General features: G+C 31.8%; 1 protein-coding gene across 4 annotated transcripts in view; it reads left to right on the top strand.

Annotated features, from left to right (window-relative positions):
* LOC142329412 (uncharacterized) overlaps positions 1–22,282 on the top strand; it is a 76,752-nt gene that overhangs the window by 41,865 nt on the left and 12,605 nt on the right. For 3 of the 4 annotated variants that reach the window (XM_075373999.1, XM_075374000.1, XM_075374002.1), the window contains 3 exons: positions 2,901–3,104; positions 4,400–10,317; positions 15,283–15,686. In XM_075373999.1, the coding sequence (XP_075230114.1) occupies positions 2,901–3,104; positions 4,400–9,328 (5,133 nt within the window). In that variant the 3' untranslated portion in view covers positions 9,329–10,317; positions 15,283–15,686. The remainder of the gene's footprint in view (positions 1–2,900; positions 3,105–4,399; positions 10,318–15,282; positions 15,687–22,282) is intronic. The other variant, XM_075374001.1, reaches the window with a different exon arrangement.

Raw genomic sequence — 22,282 nt, 5'->3', positions numbered from 1 at the left:
ATAGCTGTATTATGTATAATTGTAAATTAAGTATTGATTGGATTGCTAAAATGATCAAGTTGCTTAAATTAAATTCCTTCAATAGCAAGGAATCATTATGAGGAGTTGTGGTTGTTTTTCAGCTGAAATTAATTAAATATTTTCAGTTGATGTTATAGTAATGATTGGTTGAAAAAATGGTTGGTTAAAAAAAAAACAATTTTTTGAAATGGTTTTAGATCTTTCACAGTTTATTACTTTTGATGTCCATTAAGTCCCTTTAGTTAAAAGGATTACTCCAAACCTGATATTTTGATTAGTGGGGTGTTCCAGAGATGTTTTTACTGACTAAAAAACACCATAATCTTGTTGTGTGAGTGCATTGTCATGATTGAAGCTCCACAAGAAGTTGAAGAAAAATTTTCTTCATTACTGTGTTTTATTTATAAACCTTTCACCATATGTAAATAGTAGGAAGACAAATTTAATCTACAACCAATTTTTGTAAATGTAAAAAGAACAATTTATTCAATATCAGAAAAGTTAGCAATGTTTTTTGTTGACAGTTGTTATTTATAGATAAGTTGTCAATTGTGTGTACTTTAAACTTGTATATATATTAATAAGGAGAAAAAATAGTAAGTGAGAAAGTGAATATCCTTTTGTGAATTAAAACTGAGACCAGCTGATCGAGAAATCAGCTTGCTAATAATCGCTACACCAACCAGCCAGCTTTTACATTTCAGAGTTGGTCAGGATTGTTTATCCAAAATCATGCCATCACCTGTGATGGTGTTGCCAAAGTGATTTCTTTCCTGTTCTTAAGGGCCTAACAAATGTTGCACCTTCTTTAAAAGATTGTAAGATTTTTTTTACACCTACATCATTCAATTCATTAGTTATGCTCCTGACATTCATTCAATGACTTCTGTGTAAATCTTCTCAAATTTAAGTAATATTTTATATCAGTTCCTCTCAATAATAGTCTTTTGTTAGCTTACCATCCATGAGTGATGTTTATTACTGTTTATATCAAATATATTTGTGGTTAAATTATTTTTTTTAATAAATTTCATTAAATAACATAGGAAAAACTTGTTTGAAAGATTATTGTTTATATACATAAACAATAGTCACATACAGTGTTTAATTTATTATAAACAGGTTTTGTTCTTAATTTAATCTTTTCCTTTAAACAAGTCAGGACCAACTCTGATTTTACAAGTTCACAGTGTTGGTTTTTTTAATTATATATTTGTGTACAGTTGCTTAAGTAATTTTTTGACTTCTTAATTTCTTTTTTGAATTGACTTTTTTTGCATTGTAATTTTTTTGTACTTTTTTGACTGATTATGTTTTCTCATTTTCATGTCCAATCAAAATTAAATACCATGTTTTAGCACATTTATAATTAATATTTTTGATTATATGGTTGAGTCAAATATTAATTTGATTTTGTAATTTTTGTGATCATTATTAGTTTATTCTCTTTCCAACAATTTACACCCCTATGCTAAACCAAATTATAACTACTTTTTCTTTTTTAAGAAATAATTTCTGTAGAATGTAAAAACCACCACATAAAGACTGATCAGGAACCTTCTGAATGAAAGACAAAAGTGTTATCGCACAATAGTTGGCAAATGTTGTGATGGAGTAATGTTTTATTCGTTTACCTGTTAATAAAGAAAATATCTACCCTATTAAAACTGATATTTCTTTTTTGTGTTATACTTGTAAATTTATTATCTTTGAATTCACTTCCATATTTGCCAAATGTTATGTTTACCTGTTGCTCTAACGTAAGCTCTGACATTCTCAGAATCATGGCATTCTCACAACAAATAAAACAGATACATTTCAGAAATTACACACCAATAAATTGCCTGACTGTGATGAAATTATTAGAGCAATGTAGGGTTTCTAATAAGTTCTGCTATAATAGCCTTATAGCAACAGGTTCATAAACTTCACTGTCAGAATTTATATGTAAGCATAGCATCATCTTGATTTTAAAGTGCCTATTATCATAAATACAACTTCTCAGAAAGAAAAGTGAAAAGAAATAAACATTAATTGACATTTTGATAATTCAAATTATGAAGAGATATTTATTATTAAAATATAATAAACAAGTAAATTACATTTAGGCAAATGAGTAATTTTTTATCCAAGGAATAAGGCTAAGCTTATTTTTATTAGTTTTGTATTTATAAAAAAATCACGTGGACATTTTGCCCTGAAGTAGTTGAAAATTTATGAACATACTGAATTATTTTAATTGGAAATAATAATGTCCGAGTAATATTAATTTTTTAATTTATTTTATGTTAAAATGGAGTTAGGACAGCATTTTTGAGGAAAAATAAATCATAGAAGAAAATCTAAACAGGTTGAATATTTGCACTTAAACTTAATTTTGCTTTATACCAGATTAACAGTTACATTTATTGAAAATTCTATCTGTCTTTTTTATAGAATCTTACAGAAATTTAAGTAAGTTGACCAACATTAATTGTAATCATTATAATATACATTTTTGCATATTAGCAAATGCTTCTATAGCATTAATGAATTTCTGGTACTGGGGCATAATTGTTGTCTGGACTGTACATCCGTTAATATATTAAGATAACTTTTATGCCTTGCACATATTTTTCTGAAAGAATAAAACAGTTTTCTTTTGTATTGAATCAGTTTTATGTTAATATGTTAAGTGTATAAATTTAATGTGAATAATACCTTTAAGTAATAATTTTATGCCAAATAAAAAACTAAAAAAAATATATATTTAAGATTAATTTTTGTTTATTAATGTTTTAAACCAACTTAGGAGTTGTTAATTTCTTTTAGCATAGTGTTTCTCAAGTTATATATTGTGTTTAATTTGAATTTTTGTAAAATTATTTTTTATGTTCCAGGAATTTTTCAAATTAATTAAAAATTCTAGTCAATTTGATTTATTATTGGATGCTGACAGATGCACTTTCTTTAATGATGTCACAGTTAGTAGCAATGATTACAACAGTGATAATAACATTAATAACCATCAGACTACTGTCAGTGATAGTAACTGTAATATAATGGATCTAAATGAAATGAAACCAAGTAATGAAGTATCAAATGTAAGTTTCTTCTATATATTTTTATATGTATTTAATTTACCATTAGAGTGACTTTCTTTTGCATGAAGAATTATTGGTCATCTATATCCTAATCCATAATGTTGATGTAGGAACTATTATTTTAGTAGACTATAGTCCTCGCATATCGTTACTTCAGTTTTGTTGTGTCCTAAGAATGTAATAGTTTCAGAATATTTGTCTTCAAACATAATCCATTTCTCAGGCTAGGCTGCCATTCATTTCCTGAAATTGTAACTAGTAAAACAACTAGTTCTTGTTGCTTACCATTGTAATGTCCTTTTTTATATATTTTTATATTATTTTACTGAGCTTATCTTTTTAAAATTAATGTTACTCCTGTATACTATGAAATTATGTTTTAAATTCTATTAATATAAACTACTTAATACAAAATATTGAGATAAGGCATATCTTGACTTAATTTTACCATGAAAGTATTTTTGCGGATCCAGCATCCTCATTCATGATTGAAGATGGGATTACGGGATCCCGTAAATGTACTTTCATGGTAAAATATATCTTATTTCAATATTCTAATATATCTCTTACAACATTCTAATATATGTCTTATCTCAATATTTAGGTGGTTTATATTGATAAAATTTAATTTATATTAATTTATGATTATTAAATATATATAATTATAAATTTTACAGTTAGCTAGGTAACAATCTGTTTGTTTTACTATTAATAAATAGTAAAACAAACAGTTTAAAATTTTTTATTTTATGTCTAAACACTAGGGACTGTGCCAAAAGATTGGTTCTAAGAAAAAAAGCAGTTTATTAGTAAAGATTATAAAAACATGTGTTGTGGATTTAAAAAAAATATAATCAATTATAAGTTGTATAAATAAACTTAGATCATAGGCATAGAAATGTGAAATGGATTTGAAGTACCTAGATCTACTAAAATTTAGAGTTTAAAGCATAATTAAATCCTTAGAACATTTTTTTACAAATATTAGAAACTGAGGCAAAAATTATTGAGAAACAAAAATCATATGTAGAGATGTTAAAGAAATAGAATTAATTAATTTTTATTTTGTGTAATTGGTTTTTTTAGTTAAGCAGTCAATGAAAATTATACATTTTAAAATATTGTTCCAATCAGTTTTTTTCATGAAACTAATAAATCAGTAAATTGTACCAAGTTTAGATTACTGGATAATCTATAGTATAAATTATTCAGTATTTGTCACTAATTAATTCAACATGATTGTGATTTTTAGTTAGACTTATGGATAAAGTAATTATCTTATTTTTTTTTTACAGGGTACTTTAAATCAACAGAATTCTTCATCTATTGTTTCATTAATTGATTATATTTGGCATGATATCATGAAACCACATCATGGAAGAACACATCACCACAGTCAACTTCACCTTCACAACAGTAATAGTAATAATGTAAATCTACCAAAGAGATATAACTCTAATATTAATGCTAAATTGATAAATAAAACGTCCAAGAGTAGTATTAAAAAATTGAAACAGTTACCTCAAAATGATAAATGTCCTGTTAACAGTGAAGTCAAGCCAAAGCAGGTATCTACTTTGAAAGATAAACCTGGAAATCTTGGTTATAATAACTATATTAATGAAGGGATGATGAAAAAAAGTAAAGTACCCTCAAAATTAGGTTTTAAGAGAGGTTACAATAATTTAAGGAAGAAGAGTAACCAACTGAGACAAGAAATCAATTCAAGTTTTGTTGGTAACATCAAAAAGCAGCATTCTGTGAGAAACGATATAATGATCGAAAAAAGTCATACTGGCGATAAAAGTGTCCAAGGAGAAGAAGAAATGAATACAAATATCATGCCACTTGCCGATACTGTTGATAATTTACACAGCAATAGTAGGTTAGATAATAGTATAAATGGGAGCATCGGTAAAGAAAATAAGAAACACTACGAATTAGATAGTGGAGGAGTTGGCAACGGATGTATCAGTACAGTACCTTCATCTGCAGCAATTACCACCAGTTCAACTATTTCTAATATTGTCATTACGACAACTCCCACAGCAGTGGTGACGACGACAATGACAACTACAACAGCAGTGACTAGTAGTAGTGTTTTATGCAATAGTGAAATAATCAGTAGGAGAACAAATAATGAACCAAACATGTCAGTTTCTACCACAAATAGTGACAGTGTTGCAGAAAATAACTGGAATATTGAAAGTATCAGAGTGAAAGTTGAAGCAGAAGAAATGGACTCTGTTGTTAATTATAGACCACAAATAACAGTCAGTGAAAGCCAGGTTGTTAATAATACTGAAAATCATATTACTAATTCTTATAATGTTATTAATCCTAATATTGCTGAGAAAAGTGTCTTAATGACGGATAATGTGATTATAAAACAAGAAGAAGCAGAAAATAATGAAAATGTCTCTAGGCGTTTTGTGCCACAACATTCATCTTTATATCACTATAACAGTATTAATAGAATGGCCTCTTCAAGTATGACTACTGATACTGCATCATTGCCTTCATTAGTCGATGAAGATGAATTAAGTGAAAAAATGAATGCTGTTTTGTCACTTAATGAAGTTGAAAATAATAACTTGCCTACAGATACACTGAATAAAAATCATAGAAGTAGTAATGGTAATATATTTTCCTGCTTCACAAGAGATAGGTTATTAGATAATAAAAAAACTTACACTATCCATACTACAGTCATGAATCCTCAGCGATCAAGCAACAGTTCAGTCACAGCATCATCATCATCACCATCTTCACCATACCTGAAATCAAATCTTCCTATAAATAATAAAATGAAAAAAATGTTAGTTCAGAACACAAATATTATTAACACTAAGGAAAATAGTAAGACAAATGTTTTATTAACACCAAAAAATAATTGTTTTATTATTGATAAAAATTCTATATCTTCTAATACAGTTTTATCACCTTATGGACTGAAAAGCTTAGGTTCAAATAAAGTATTTGTGACATTAAAAAATCCAGTCATAACAGATAATAAAGAGATATTCGGTTGTAAAAGTAAACAGTTTGGTACTAACATCAGCAGTGGTAGTACCTTCAGCGATTCTAGTATTAGTAGTTGCAATACTAGTGATATTTTTATGAATAATCTCCTAAGGAAACAACTGAGTACATCAGATTCTCTGACTAGTGTTGGCATGACTGTATCAAAACCATCTTATTTTGACAATTTGAAAGTTCATGATAATATAGAAAATTTTGGTATTGGAAATCAAACCAATGATAATGTTTTAAGTCTAGCGGAAAATCCAACAGGAAATGTTTCTATCTGCAGAGGTTCAATTGCCAGTACTGATGATCAGTCTGAATCAAGTTTTGGACTGGATTTATCTCAGCAACATCATCTACAACAGTCTAATGAATTTATTAATGTAAGAATAGCTAAAAATAATGGTGATTCAGAAACTAAATCACTTGAACGTTGTGCCAATGAAGTTTCAAGGTTAGCTGAAGATTGTTTAGATAATAATTTATCAGTTTATAATGATTCGGTTGCTGTTAATGAATATAATGAGAATGAACCTGTTGATAGGCTTGACTTACACAGTCAACAATCTGATGTAACAACCAGTGAAATTGTGAAAGAATTGAGTAATATAAATGACCAAACTACTCGTAATGATTCTGTAAATTTTTCACAGGATCTTTCCTCACATAATGTTTCAATGTATGACAATGCTGTTGCAGACATTGTGAGTCAGCATGAATCTACCATAAATCTTGATTTACAGCAGCAAAATAAAATGTTAAATGTTCCAAGTTCAGTAAGTAATACCAGTAGTTGTAATGAAGTTGTTAGCAGTTGTAGTGGAGTAGGAATGACTGAAAACGTTACTTCTTTTCTTTGTGTCTGTGATGATAATCATTCAGTAAAGAACACATCACTAACAGTTTCAACTGATGATTACAGTTCAAATGAAATTGAAACAAAAAGAAATAGTAACTTTAACAGATCTGCATTGACATCACCCAGTAAGGTTATTGATAATAATCTTGATTTAAAACAACCTAATTTAAATAAAGCACTATTTACACGACTTGAACCATATACTCTGCAGTTACATGATAAAAACAGTAGTAAATGTTATAAGATTGATGATAATAAAAGCTCAAACTATGAAAATACTTCATCAATTTCTTCTAATAATAAAATCCTACCTTTTTTTAATGAGAACAAGAGAAATGTATTTCGCTTGGAGCAGGAAATTAGTGACAAAGACAATAATTATGAAGAGAACGTTAGTCGCAGTTTGGAACATCAAAATGATATGACTAAAAAATTAATGAATATTGGTTATAATTATATTAATGATACCTGTGAGAACATAAAGCGCAAGAACACAAAAGAAATGAATGAGGATGACTCTCTGGATGCTTCATTTGATGATAACAGAAGTGCATTCGGTGGTAAATTAATAATAGATGAAGATTTTCTTAACAGAAGTAGTGACAGTGAAGATAAAGAAACAACAAATATATCGCATTTGGTAATGGATATTTCAGCAGTTGCACAAGAAATTGAAGTCATATCTGAACCCAAAGAAGACCCAGTTGTATATTCTGAAGAAATCTGTACTGATAGTGTTCCAAAAGCAGTTAATTTCGATCATAGAAATAGTTCCGGTAATCAGTTGGAGAAGGAAGCGGGTGATGCTAAGCGGTCAATATCAACTCCTGTCTCACAGGAATCTGAGAAAAAAGTTCCTAGTATTAAAATTAAAATTATACAAAACACTGTTCAGATGGAATCGGATACTAAAGAGTCTTCTGGTAATGGTAATGAGTCGCTATTTATTTGTGAAGGCAGTGGTAAAATGAAAAGAGTTAAAAGTAAAAGGAAACATAAGGATAGAGAACATCATGCCTCCAGACATAGATCAAGAACAACAAGCCGAGAAGATTCTGGACAAGATCAGGAGTCTACATCAGTTCCTGTTACTGTAAATAAAGAGACTACTGAATCGGACACAGTCACAAAACAGTTATCAACTAACGATAATGAATCCAGTGATAATATTGTGACAGTTGCTGGAAATTTAAATATGTCTCGAACAGAAGCAAATAGACTTCACTTATCCACTTGTGTAATGGATCGAACATTATGCATGTCACAGTTTAAATTTCGGGACTTTTATTCTTTATCTTATGAAGTTTCACCATCGATTCCTGTTCCGTATCCACCACACGCACAAGAGACAGAAGCTACTGATAGTGAAAAACCAGCTATTAGATGCCCTTGTATACAGTGCAGTGAAAATCTTTCTATACTGATAGCCAATTACAAAAAATTAACGCAGTATAGAAACGCTAGATTAAAAGATGATGTTGAGTTTAGAAAACATCAAAATGAAGAATTAATAAAACAAATAGAAAAATCATTTTACGGGAATAGTGATAAAGAAGAAGATAGCAGATCAGATTCATCAAAATTGGGTGCAGCTTCTACAGCTGATCAAGACTGTAGTTTACCATTAAAAAAGAGAAAAACCTTAACCCACTTAGTATCAGAAAATAGTTCTGATTCAGTAAATACAAAACCGCAAGAACTAGAAGAGTGTAGTATGGTTCCAGATACAGGCAATGAAAATGCAGTTAAAGTTAATCAAGAAAAGCAACAGGAAACACGTCATCACCACCACCACCACCATCATCGTCACCATAAACATCACCGTGATAATGGTAAGCACAAGAATAGTGACAGTGCCAGTAAAAGCAATTGTGTTAATAAATTATTTGATTCCAGTAATGTATCAAATTTTGATACTGGAGATAGCTGTTCTAGCAGTAACAGCAACAATGGTCAGGAGCAAGATGTGATAAGACACAATAGTAAAGAACATCATGAGGATCATTTACCGCCACAAAGTGTTCAGCCAGTTGCCTCATCGTCTGGCTGTAGTAGTCATACACATGGTTTGATGGCAAAATCTACTGCCCCATCAACAAGTTCAAATTTTTCTAATGACACAAGTATGGCTGCTGAAACTCTTTTAAATTTTGCTTACAATTTAAAACAACAGAAATTAAAAACAGTTTCAGTATCATCGCCTCAGACTCTCGTAAGTACCTCAGAAGATGAACAGCAAATGAGTAATAGTAATATTGATACTGTGGATAAATCTCAGTCTGTTATGGAAAGAGATCCACGAATTAGGAAAAGAAGTAGAAAAAATGCTGTCAGATAAATTTATTTTTTTAAATTAAATATTATCCATATTTTGTTAGTTTTTTTGTTTTTTTAATTTAAGTAATTATTTTAACGGAAATTTTGATAAAGTTAAAGTCATATAATTTTAAAATTTTCTTTTTAAAACTAAAAATATTTTTATTAACCATAATAATAATTCAATTTTCTATATTAGCAATTTATTATTTTCTTTTGACAAATAAATTTTTTTTCTCAAATAACTATATAATAAAGTAATTATTTTAAAATATGTAATTTTAAAAATAGTTTAAAAAATAAGTAACTCATGGGTAAATTGGATGTCAAACATTTCACTTCAATTGGATACTGCAAACGGAAAGAAGAAAATTCAAGACTCTGGGTGGATGGAAATTATTTCGTTTATTTTAAAATACTCGACTATAAAATATATAATAAAGTTTTTATTATATTTGTTTAATTTTTTTTATGTGAAAATAATTTTTAAATTTTATTATTTAATAGTTTTTCCAAGAAATTAATTAGTAATTTTTTTTAATGAGTTTACAAATTTTTAATCTATTTAAAAAATAACAATTTCATTTTATTAAATTGAAAGTATTAAATGGTGTGTTGTAAACAAGACTACATTCCTGACATTCATGGTTCTGTGCAAGGAATCATAAGTACTAGTAACATGGTCAATGAAAGGATGTACATTGTTTTAGAGTAAAATTATTTCAAAAGTAATCAATTTACAGTTTTCATAGACTCAATACGATAAGATTTTATTTTTAATATAAATAAAAAGTAGTTTTTATTTCTTCTTTTATATATAAAATCATATAATAAAAGGAATTTTCAAGAGAGGAAGTTCAAGAATATTTGATTATGTGTTTGAATTAAGTGCTGTTATAATATTTCGAGTCTTATGTTTTTATATATAATTGGCTATGTGTATTAAATATAATAGTAAGCAGTACTTCAATCATATAATTGATTTGTGTAAATATATATCGGAATAAACAGGTAATATAGTATGCTATTTATTTATGTATAATTTGTTGCTAGTTAAGTTTTATTTATTTATTTATTTTTTTAATTTAAGCTGGAAACCTTTTTTTGGGAGTTGTCTACTAACCATTAGTAATACCATTCATTAATAACATCAATTACAATAATAAATTAAAAATCTAAATTTTGAAATATAACATTCAAATTATAACAATCCTGTCTCATTAACCTGAAGATCAATCAGGAAGAGTCTCGTCCTCCCTGTCAGTGCCACCACCCCTGTCTTTTCTGGGTACAGTCTAAGTCTCTTCTCCATCATCCATTCTTGCACCTTCCCAATGGCAATTATCACTATCTTTGTCACTTCATCCTCTGACCTTGCTGTAACCAACACAGTGAGGTCATTTGCAAAATTAGCTATAGTGACCCCTGCAGGGAGATCTGTACCGAGCACTCCATTGTGTACAATGTTCCACACAATAAGACCTAGCACAAACCCTGCAGAACATCATACATCACCTCAAAACGCATTCTCCTATCTCTTATAGTATAGGTCAAGGACCTATTCTCCAAATAGCTCATGTTAAGCCTCCTCAATGACCCTTGAATCCCCCTGATCTCTAATTGCCCCGAAGATCACCCCCCATTGGAGGGAATTGAATGCGTTCTTAACGTTGAACATGGCCAGCACCGAAATTCTTCTGGTCCTCCAGGTGCCAGCCACCACCTGATCTGCCACTCAATTATTATACCCACTGTATCCATTGTCAAACTTTTCTCTCTAGCCGAATTGATGTTCATGAAAACTGCCTATGACTCTGACATCCTGTAGGTTGCAGCTCGCCAACATTCTCTCCAGTAGCTTACAGAAATTGTTTGATAAGCATATCTTGCTTATATAATGCTCTGGTGTATAAGGAGCATTCAGTTTTTGTAGAAAAATCAGCCTTGCCTCCAAAAGGAAGGGATTTTATCTCCTATTAAGATAGTATTCATGATATTTAGTACTGGTTCTTTCTCCAACATTATCTTTACAACCTCTACCAGTACCTCGTCTGGTCCAGGACTTGCGTAATCTCATTTTACGATCGGCTGCCATCAGTTTTTCTATCTTGAAGGGTTCTATCTCCATCACCTCTACCTCCTCTACGAATTCCCTTCAGGCCTCAATCCTGTCCTCATTACACCTGATCTCTTATACCACCTGTACACTGCCGGAGGATCACCAGGTCAGCTGACCACCAGTAAGTAGTATGTTTCTTCTCAGGACAAGATACCAGCACCCCAGATCTGTCACATTCAGCTCTAACCATCCTAAACTTCTTCAGCTTAATCCCATCCAGTGGTAGCTGTGAGATTGCCCCTGCAAATCTTACATAACAGCCACTAACATCACCTTCCTCCTGTGTTTTCTATTCATTCCACTGCTGAATTCAAATATACTGATTCAATGATCTGATGGACTTTCATCATTCAATATCTGCCACCCTTGGTATGAGCCTGCATGCTCCTCATTCACAAATGCCAGGTCCAACACCAATTTTACTTCCCCTCACTCAAATGTATTCCCTTCTCCATTTATACATTGCAGCTACATGTTCCGCTGAGTGTGACCTCCAAACACTTCTGATTTCTCTCCCAAATTTTAGCAACTGTGTGTAAAAGTTGCCGGCAAACTGGATGCAACATCCTCTAAACTGCTGTACCATCTCTTCCAGTTGGTCCAGAAACCATAAAAATTCCCTCACTGTGGTATTTGGTGAGTGGTAGCAGGACACCATTACCACATCCACAAAATCCACCCATACATAACCATTACCGGAACCCACTTCTAACCACAGGGATACCCTCAATAGGGAAACTGATGGTTGCCACCTTTGCCCTGTCAACCAACCATGCAGATCTGGTAATTGATCTCTCATTTGTTCCAATAACAATATAAGCTCCACACAATTCTGGAGGCCCACCTCCCAACTTATATCAGCTGACTGCCTACTCCTGTTTGTATTACCTTCATTTTCTGGTCCCACAGTCGATGGTTTTGTGACCCTCCTAACCACATGTTCCGTACAACCACAGACACCGGAAGACTAACTGCGAGTACCCGAGGGTACTTGCAATTAGTCCTCTGGTGTCTTTTTCTGCCACAATTGAAGCATTGGCGGGATCTATCCCATCCCCATCTTGCATATTGCCAACACATGGCCCTTTTCCCAGCACCTGAAGCACCAGTCCCCATCCTCCCTGATGGTGACATGGCATCGCACTCATCCATACGTATTGTGACTTTCTTGGCTGCCCTATTAGACATGATCAGCATGGCTTTCTGCGTCGATCGTAAGGCCAAGTGTAGAGATATCAATCTGAACTCCTCTTGACCCAGAACCACCACCACAATGTCCCTAACAGTGCCTGCATCCATAGTGGCGTCAATATCACTTATGTGGACTATCGTTCTACGATCGGCCCTCGATCTAATGTTTACTTGCAAGTCTTCTGCTTTTGTTTGAGAATGGTTCTAAATGTCTCCACCGCCTTAACATTCTTTACCCAATCTGTAGTTCCTCACTGTTGCCACGATGCAATGACAAAATGTCTGGCATCATCAATAGAAACATGTTCTTTCATAGACTTGCAATTCTGCGTAGGATTTGCCTGATGCCCTAACCACAGTGTCTTCGTTTCATTATTCTTCTGACCAACCATATTGACCATTCTTCTGGAAGCTGAACAGTCCCGTCTCATCTGAGTAATTTTTATTGGCCTACTCTTGCCCCTTCCCAGATTTGCTAATATTCTCCTTGTTGTGTTTCCTGTTAAATATTTAAGTTCACTGACTTTTAAAGAAAATTTCTTTTGTTGAATTATCCTTTGAAGGATTATTTAAAACAAGGCTTTACTTTAACTCAACAAGATCTGGAGTTGTTACAGGAACAATAGCAATGAAAAACTTATGACCACCTATCTAAATTTAAAAGTTGAATACTTGATGAAAAGATTTATATGTAGACGTCAAAATGCACTTTCAATAGTATCTTGATTTTATTCTTTAAGTTACTAAAGAAAAATAAGTGTAAAATAATAGAGTATACAGTGCCAATTAGACAGATAATTGAAATTCAGTTTAGTTGATATTCTCTGTTTTTATTTATTTATTTGAAAAAGTCTAGGATTTTGCAAAATATTGTATAATTTAACCTTTTTTTTTTGTGTATTTTTTATATTGTTTTATATGCTTGTTAACCTAAAAAAGCTGAAAAAATATTGCAAAACTTTCTCAATTCTGTCCTTTAAATTTAAAAAAAAATTAAATGAAAATAATATAATAAAATTAAGTAAAATGTATTTAATTTTAAATAATATTGCACAAAAATTAAACTATATTTTGTGGCATGAAGTTAGTAATTTTATGGAATAAAATAACAAAGTTAAAATTGGAAATAATATTATTATTATTAATGAAAATTGTGTTTTTATTGCTTTGGTTGACTAAGTACAAGAAGCACATTTGACTCCCAGTTGTGAAAAAGATCAAAATTATCAGTAAAATAATTTGGGTTCAGTTGACCTCATTGATCAAATGACTTTTTTACCTTAAAAATTTAATTGAGAAAAAAATTTATATTTTGGGTCCCAGTTGATATTACCTTTACCAAATGATGTCTTTATCAACAAATTTTACCTATTTAGAGTATATATTTACTGAGAAAAAAAATTAGGTACCACTAGATGATCCTCTTGCTCATCAATTAACCTCATATATTTTTAATAATAGTGAAAAACACTTGAAAAACAGATAAAGTATCAAAAATTATAAAAAAATTAAAATTCTTTTGTTTAGTCCTATGAAACTCCTTTTTAAAAAAAGTTCCCATGTCATTTCAATACTAGATACACTTAAATTTTCAAATCTCAGAAATAATAGTTTAAAAAAGTTGATATTTGAAATAGTTCCTATTCAGCCCTGTTGTTTTTTTTTTGAGCTTAAAAGTTTATTTATTTGGATAACTATTTACTTTAGTTATAATTATTGAAAATGACCTAACAAGTGCATTGTTATTTATTTAAGAAGGCTAAAGCATGATAAGTTTACATAAAAATAAATAAGGATATGGGATCAGTGATTCTCTGTTGATTAATAAGATAGAAAATCAGGTAAAAGTTGAGATGTGTGTAATATAGCCAAATACTTGTGCCAGATTTCAATGTTTTGAGATATGAAGCAAAAACTATTTAGAAATAATGTTGAATATCCCTAAATGTAACTGACTTTAAACATTGAATTTTAAAAATTAAAGAGTGGCCAAAACTATCCTCCCTTTTTTTAATTTTGTCCAAAATATATAAAAATTTCATTAATGCCCCACATAAAGAAATATTTTTTTAGCAATTTTCAAAGAATTTATGTTAATCAGTCCAGGGTTAACCAAAATACACATACTATGGGAAATTTTTATAATTTTTCTTCTTTTTTTTAATAGAACGTGAAACGTTGACATTTGTAAAAACCCTGATGCCCAAAATTTTGGCCAATTGCTTTACTTTCTGTTTGTAACTATGCTGCAACAGCAATAGAGCTGTAGCCAGGAAAATAAAAATAAAATTAAAGATAATGCTGAAAAAATAGATTATTTGACTTGACATTATTTTTTACATAATATCAATCCAGATTTTTTAAATTGTTTATTAAGTCTCATTCTACTGAACCCTGGTTTTATTAGGAGACAGGAATACATGTAGAAGTCTCTCATCTCAGTAGGGGAATAGTTTATTCACCCAATGTTGTATTGTAACAATTTGTTTATTTTAGTACCAAACAAGTGAAACTGATTGTACATATATTTTTGGGTAAGGGTTGTGTTATTTGTTTGTTACATAAATTGGTTTTTATAATGATAAAATTGTTAGAAAATTGATTATGATTGAATTCATGACTATTTGATCATATTTATGTGTTTTTAAAACTCTGCTTTTTTCCAGATGAAGCATTCGATACATCACATCGATATAATCATTACTATAACAAAAAAGATATTATTTATAGACTTCCTGGTTCTTGACACTAGTGTTGATGGACGAACAACATTTCATGTCTATATATGTACGCATATGAATATTATTTTTGATAATTAGATTTGACGTTCTGTTGGGTGTCTACAGTTAAAATTGTACTGTTATATATCTACTAATCATCTGAATGTATGTATGGGATATATATATTTATAAACATATACTGTACAAATTAAATTACTACAGGAGTGTTGCTTCAGATTGGTTGTTGATTATGATGAAGTATGATATAACAAGAGAATCTAGAAGAGAGGAAAATTGAGAAAAAAATGAGGAAAATGTATTAAAAAATTGGATGCCTGTTGTAACTTTTAGTAAGTATTTACAGTTTCACTTTTTTTTATATTATGATAAACAAGCTGTTCATGTATGTTTAGCAGAGTATTAGTACAGATACAGTTTGAATGATTTAATTCTAAATTATTTATAAGTGAAATAGTAATTTTGAAAAAAATAAATGAAATTGGAGCTGTATTTCAACTGTTAATGCCTGTCTGTTTGTGATAATCTATGCTCAGTATTATTTATCAACAATTGTAGACATGAGTTGTTAACAAAGTTTGAATTGACAAAATATATATCAACTCATGTATATAATCTGTATATATAATTTATTTGTAAATTCTAAACACCTTTAACTGTTCATAATTTAAAATTTTGAAAAAATTTTATTATTTATTGAAACTGAATTATAGAATAAGTATTTTCAAAAAAGAACACTACAGTCCAGTTTAGACAGAAACACTAAGAAATGAAATAAAATTAGTTATATATAATTAAACACTTGAACTAAAAGTTTAGAACAGTACACCCTTTTATTAGGGGACAGTCTAAGTTCATGCTACAGCACAGCTTGCTGTTTCAGTGTTTCTTTATTCCAATGGTTCTATTCATTGTAATCCATCCAAAAGTTATTAAAAAATGCATCTACATAAGGCATTTTGAAGATTGTTAAATTCTACTGTTTTGTTAAAAATCTCATCTCAAAGAATGTTGACTTCAATTTGTGACATTTTTAAAACATCAGATGTATTGGGAGATGATAATTAAATAATTTTAATTATTAATTTAGATTAAGATTAAATAATTTCAAACCACTTTGAAAATTATTTAATCTCACTGTGAAAATATTTTAAGTAGATTTGAAATTTTTAATTGATGTTTTTGTATTCTTGTTTTTGGAAGAATTTAGAATGTCTGTGATTGTATAAGGTGTGTTTTTAAAGTAAGAGAAACATCAAATACAATTGTGACACAGTGAAGCACCAGTTTTCTGAGATTTTTTTGACCATTTTTTCTGTCAAATCAACTATTTTCACAGATGGCTGTCCACTACATTTTTCATCATGAACAGCACCACTGTCTTAGCTTCACTGATAATATTCGGCTCATAAATGTTGTAAATTTCAGCCACAGAATTGTTCTTTGCCATCAAAAATCAGATTATTGTACTTTAAACTTGGTGGGATAACAAACTGTAGGATTCATTATAAATGGATGAATATAAACAACTAACAATAAAATGACTATACCATTGTCCCTTACAGCTGATTATTGATTGAAATAACTGAACTATGCAATTGCCATCTGTTTATATTTTGTATAAATTGACTATTTTAAAAACATGCCTTATATTTGTGTTTATTCTTAAACCATTTTTAATACTGAATAAATAGAGAAATTTAATTTAAGTATCTTAATATTATTAATAAATTAAATAATATTAATTAAAACATTAACATGTTCTCTCTTTCTCTTTACACACATGCATATATATAGAAGGGCTATCCATTTTAATTCAACAAATTATCAGTGCATCACTATTTTTGATTTTGATGATATTTGGTATATGATAACTACCCACCTCGTGAGCAAAAAATATATTTAAAAAAAAATTTTTTCTTGAGTAATAGACTATTTTCTTACTCACAAACAGGTAAAAACAGCCATTTTTATCACTTTTTCCATGAGCTGTAGCATTCTTATTTTACATTATACAGACAGTCAAAAAGGCCTTTTAGGAAGATGGAACTTCATCTTAGTACTCAAAGTTAATTTTGTTAAATAATCAAATCTTGTAATGTTTACTGAAGTTATGTTTACAAATTGTTTTTTTTTTCTTCAAATTTTGGGCCCAAAATAAATAATGAAGGATCTAAGGTAACAGAACTGTCTTTTACCTCTTAACACTTCGGTACTAGTGGTATGTATAAAACAAAAATTGGACTGTTACCAAGTGTCCTTCATTCAAAAAAAAATAGCCACCAAATTGTAAGATTTTAAAAATGTCTCATTATTGGGGCCCAAAAAACTAAAAGTGGGACAGGTGGCAAAAATCTGAATGTATAGAGCAGTGAGTACTTTTTATGAATTTTAAAACCATATAAAATTTATTTTGTTATTCAAAGAGGTTGACAAGTAATGAAGCCAAAAAACCGCTAAAAACACGTGTTCGTTCTAACCAAAAACAATGTATCCAAAAATACTGATGTTATGTACTTTTTCAGATTATAAAAATTACAACTAAACTAATTAGAATGAATAAATTGATGATTAATAAATAGTCAATTACAGAATGATAAATAATAATTACAAAATGATAATTCAAATACATTAAGAAGTTACTTGTTCAGTTCATTTTTACCTTATTTTACTCCTGTTAATGGAAGTAATGAATAAATCTTGCACTTATTGAAACTACCATAACTTAGTGCTCCTGCCATTTTATTAAGTAGAACTGATAAGTCCTTATTCATCTTTGGTGTAATGTTGTGTCCTCTTTCACTAGTAGATAGAAAAAGCTCTGAAGGTGTGAGAATATTTAAAATATTTTCCAGTTGAACCCATGTTTGATTATCCCTCAATGATTTCTTGAATGAAATACCAGGACCTTGCAGACGGAAAAAGTGTATTCGATATTCCTCTTCATTTTCATGTACTTTGACTTCAATGACTTCACTTAACCATCATTTGCCATTGTACGCAGCACACATAATTTTTACATTTTGGTTTTAGTAAACCTATAAAGCAATCAGAAATACTAATGTCCTTGTTTACCAATACTAACATAAATGTTTCTGATTTAGAGGTCGCCCGGACTTTCAGAATACATTTCTGACTTGTTGTTGGTACATAACTGTGAAAGGTTCTTGTTTCTGGGACTGTTCTGATTGCCTGATAACGAGAACTGAGGTATTCTTCAGTCTCTTGAACATCTTTATTATAGCAGAAAATAAATGTATTTTTATTATTGTCTGCAATAATTGTACATTTCAGAAGGTGTAACAGTTTGATTATTGACTGTCCTTTGAAGTCAACAGTCCTTTAAAAAAGCTTTAGTCACAGTCCTTTTTTACAGTTCCACCAGTACCATCACATGGTCATTTTCCATGGTATAAGGCAAAAAAATGCCATTCAGCTGCGATTTCAAAATCTTGATGGCAGCACAAATTATGAATTTTTTTTTGGTTTTTATATTGGGCTGCGGAGCCATCAGAAAAACAAAAAAAATTACTTAACTTATGGTAACAGTGTTTTTACTTCATTTATAACTTGCTTTGGGAAGCAGAAGAAAGATGTAATATTGTGGTTCAGTTACTCACTAATCACAATACCTTTGGCTTTGTAATTTTCCTTCTTTTTTAGAATATATGTGAAATGGGTGTACTATGTGCCATAAGTTTTTAACAAGTGATATTTATTATTTAGCGTATGGCACTAAAACATAACACCAATTACAGTCAGAATTATAAACAAAGATTTAACAAACTAATATATGCTATCGATTCTGGAGTCGCCATCAGGAAATCTTCAGGATTCCTTAGATAAGCTGTCCTAGGGCAAACATCTGTGATGTGTCTGATAGTTTGATTTTCACCACACTCACAAAGTGAGTGTGGTGAAAGTACCCCATTTATACAGGAAATAGGCACACCTACCATGCTGAGTCCATATTCTGTTTAGCGTTGACCATGTCTTACGTGGCAAGTCAAAACCCAGCGGCCTTTGAGTAATACATGGGATTTGGTTATCCTGCTTTGTGTCCCATTCTTGATGGCAGGCATCAATTAGGTCAAATTCGTCCTCTGTGGCAGCAATTGCTGTTTTGATAGGTGGCTTTCTAGATCGAAAGCAACCTCGATTGGCATCTTCAATGTCCCAATGTATTGTCAGGTTTTGATTGTCCATGATCTTCTTGTACTCTCTTACAAGAGCATTTATACGGCATAGGTTCGGGGGTGGTATGTGGCTCAATACCGGGAGCTACTCCATGGGAGTAGACCTGATAACCCTAGCACTCATTCTCATAGTGTCATTAAGTTGAGCATCAATTCTACGAACATAAGGGCTGTTAAGCCACACTGGCGCACAATATTCAGCAGCCGAGAAGACCAGGCTCAGAGCCGATGTGCGTAAAGTGGAAGCCGATGCTCCCCATATCATTCCACAGAGCTTATGTATGATGTTGTTTCTTGCTCTCAATTTCCCTGCAGTTTTCATTAGGTGCTCCTTAAATGAAAGCGTTCTATCAAGTGTCACACCTAGGTATTTTGGTGTCTTATTGTGAAAGAGCCATGTATCCTCAAGTAGAATTTTAAGCTCCGTATTAGCTTAAACTTGTTACTCAGGTGGAAATATGATACCTCTGTTTTACTAGCATTCGGTTGGAGGTGCCGTCTCCGGAAGTACCTCTCCAGTTTCTCCAGGTCAGCCATCAGGACCTCCTCCGACTCTTCAAATGATTACATTTTATTGTTAGCACCCAGTCATCGGCATAGCCATGCTTTTTAGATCTTGTCTCTGGCATGTCCTGGTATTTTATTAAAAATTCCAGGTTGATAACCATCAATTCCTGGTGCTTTCCCTGGAGCAACATCTTTGAGCGCCAACTCAACCTCTCCAGGTGTAAAACGGTGAGTGTACTCAGTCTCTCCTGCCTTCCTTCTCAAGTTCCTTAGTTCGCATTTTATCTCAATTGTGTGCACCCTGTCTCTTGGTGCTCTGGATGTTGCCACTATGTGGGATGCCATGGTGTTTGGGGAGACACCTGCTTTTGGTCTCTGAATAGGAGATCCGCTTCCTAATTTCCTTAGCAGAGTCCATGCACGACGACTCGGAAGTCTGAAAGTTCAAGCTTCCCACCATTTTCAACAATTTCTGTTGTCTTGCAGCATCAAGGCTATGGAGAAGATCATCTGCCACCTCTTGACCACCTGTCTCGAGGAAGCTTCGGTAGAGAACTTCTCTATTTTGGGACCACTCTGGGATATATTCTCTGCGAAACCCTCTAGGGATGCACTTCTTAGCAGTACTTGTTACTGCTCCAATAAATCTATTGTAGCTTTTGGTGATTGGTGGTATCCAGCCTAGACATTTATCCAGATACCTAGAAAAATTTTCCCAATTAGCCTCTTTGAAGTTACATCTAGGGCGGGGTTCAGAGGTCACGAGAGAAATTCCTGTTGTCAATTTCTGTTGTCTTGCAGCATCAAGGCTATGGAGAAGATCATCTGCCACCTCTTGACCACCTGTCTCGAGGAAGCTTCGGTAGAGAACTTCTCTATTTTGGGACCACTCTGGGATATATTCTCTGCGAAACCCTCTAGGGATGCACTTCTTAGCAGTACTTGTTACTGCTCCAATAAATCTACTGTAGCTTTTGGTGATTGGTGGTATCCAGCCTAGACATTTATCCAGATACCTAGAAAAATTTTCCCAATTAGCCTCTTTGAAGTTACATCTAGGGCGGGGTTCAGAGGTCACGAGAGAAATTCGGCTACCTGCCTCTATAATAACTGAACGGTGCTGGCTGTTAGGAAAGTCGCAGAGAACTTTTCGGGTGATTAGCAGCAGCCAACCTTTGCTGTCAGTTGAGGGGAAACGTAGATCCGGGTTATACTCCCACCTCCAAGTCGCCGATTTAAAAGTAAATCGGTCTTTAGCATCAAAGACAGGACTAAGGTTTTCATCCTCAGCCCATCTCACCAGAGCCTCACCGTTCGCATTGTCCGTGGAGGTGGTGATGAGAGGGGCCTTTTCTATATCGCGGCTAATGTAACTAACAACACTGTACGCATCATGGTATGTGGCACCAAGCAATTTATATCCAGGTATTTTGCCTCTTCTCCGCAATTGTTCCTCAGTGTTACAATGTGTTTGGATTGCAACCAGATCAATATTGTCGTTTCTCAGTAGTTTTGATAAATACTGGCTCTTAGAATAACTTATGCTTTCCATATTTATGTGGCAAATTCGGATAGAAGGTCTGAGATTTCTTGTTGGCAAGTCCTAAAAAGTACTGTTGGGTATATCTAGCAACATGGCCTGCAGTTCTTAACACTGTAGGCTTGTGTCTGTCTGGTCAGGAGAACCTATCATCTTGGTTTGTCTGACTGCCAGTATCTGCTAGCTCATTTAGTGTTACCCAGGGTACACCACCTGGAGGCGAACTAGCTTTACACCCCGTGATATGACTGGACTTCATCCTATATCACAAAAGGAAAATTTTGAGAGAAGTCTCCCATTACAATACATCCACTCTCCAACCAGTTTTCCTTTTTAATGTTGAGGAAATTAGCTTGTTTCTTCGCAACAAAATTCTGCCTTTTTAGAATATTTAAATTTCCAGTAACTTTATCCAAGTAAATGGAAGAATTTGAGTAGTTGGTTCACAATAGTCAACAGAAACCCACGGAAGATAATTTCAGAATCAGAATCATCCCAACTCTCTTGCAGTAATCTGAGCGGTTCATTAGTGCCTGAACATTTTTCACAATGTGACAGCATGCACGTTTCATTTTCTATTTACATACCATGGTTGAAAGGATAATTTTATAATAAAATTTCATTTTTAGAGCAGATAACATGAGTTTTACATTTTGGTGGGTAACACACACAGAGTGAGTACCTG

Source organism: Lycorma delicatula, chromosome 8, assembly GCF_047948215.1.
Source record: "Lycorma delicatula isolate Av1 chromosome 8, ASM4794821v1, whole genome shotgun sequence".
In the NCBI taxonomy this organism is placed as follows: Eukaryota; Metazoa; Arthropoda; class Insecta; order Hemiptera; family Fulgoridae; genus Lycorma; species Lycorma delicatula.
Note: the sequence above shows the minus strand (reverse complement) of the source record. Positions and strands in the feature narration are given on the sequence as shown.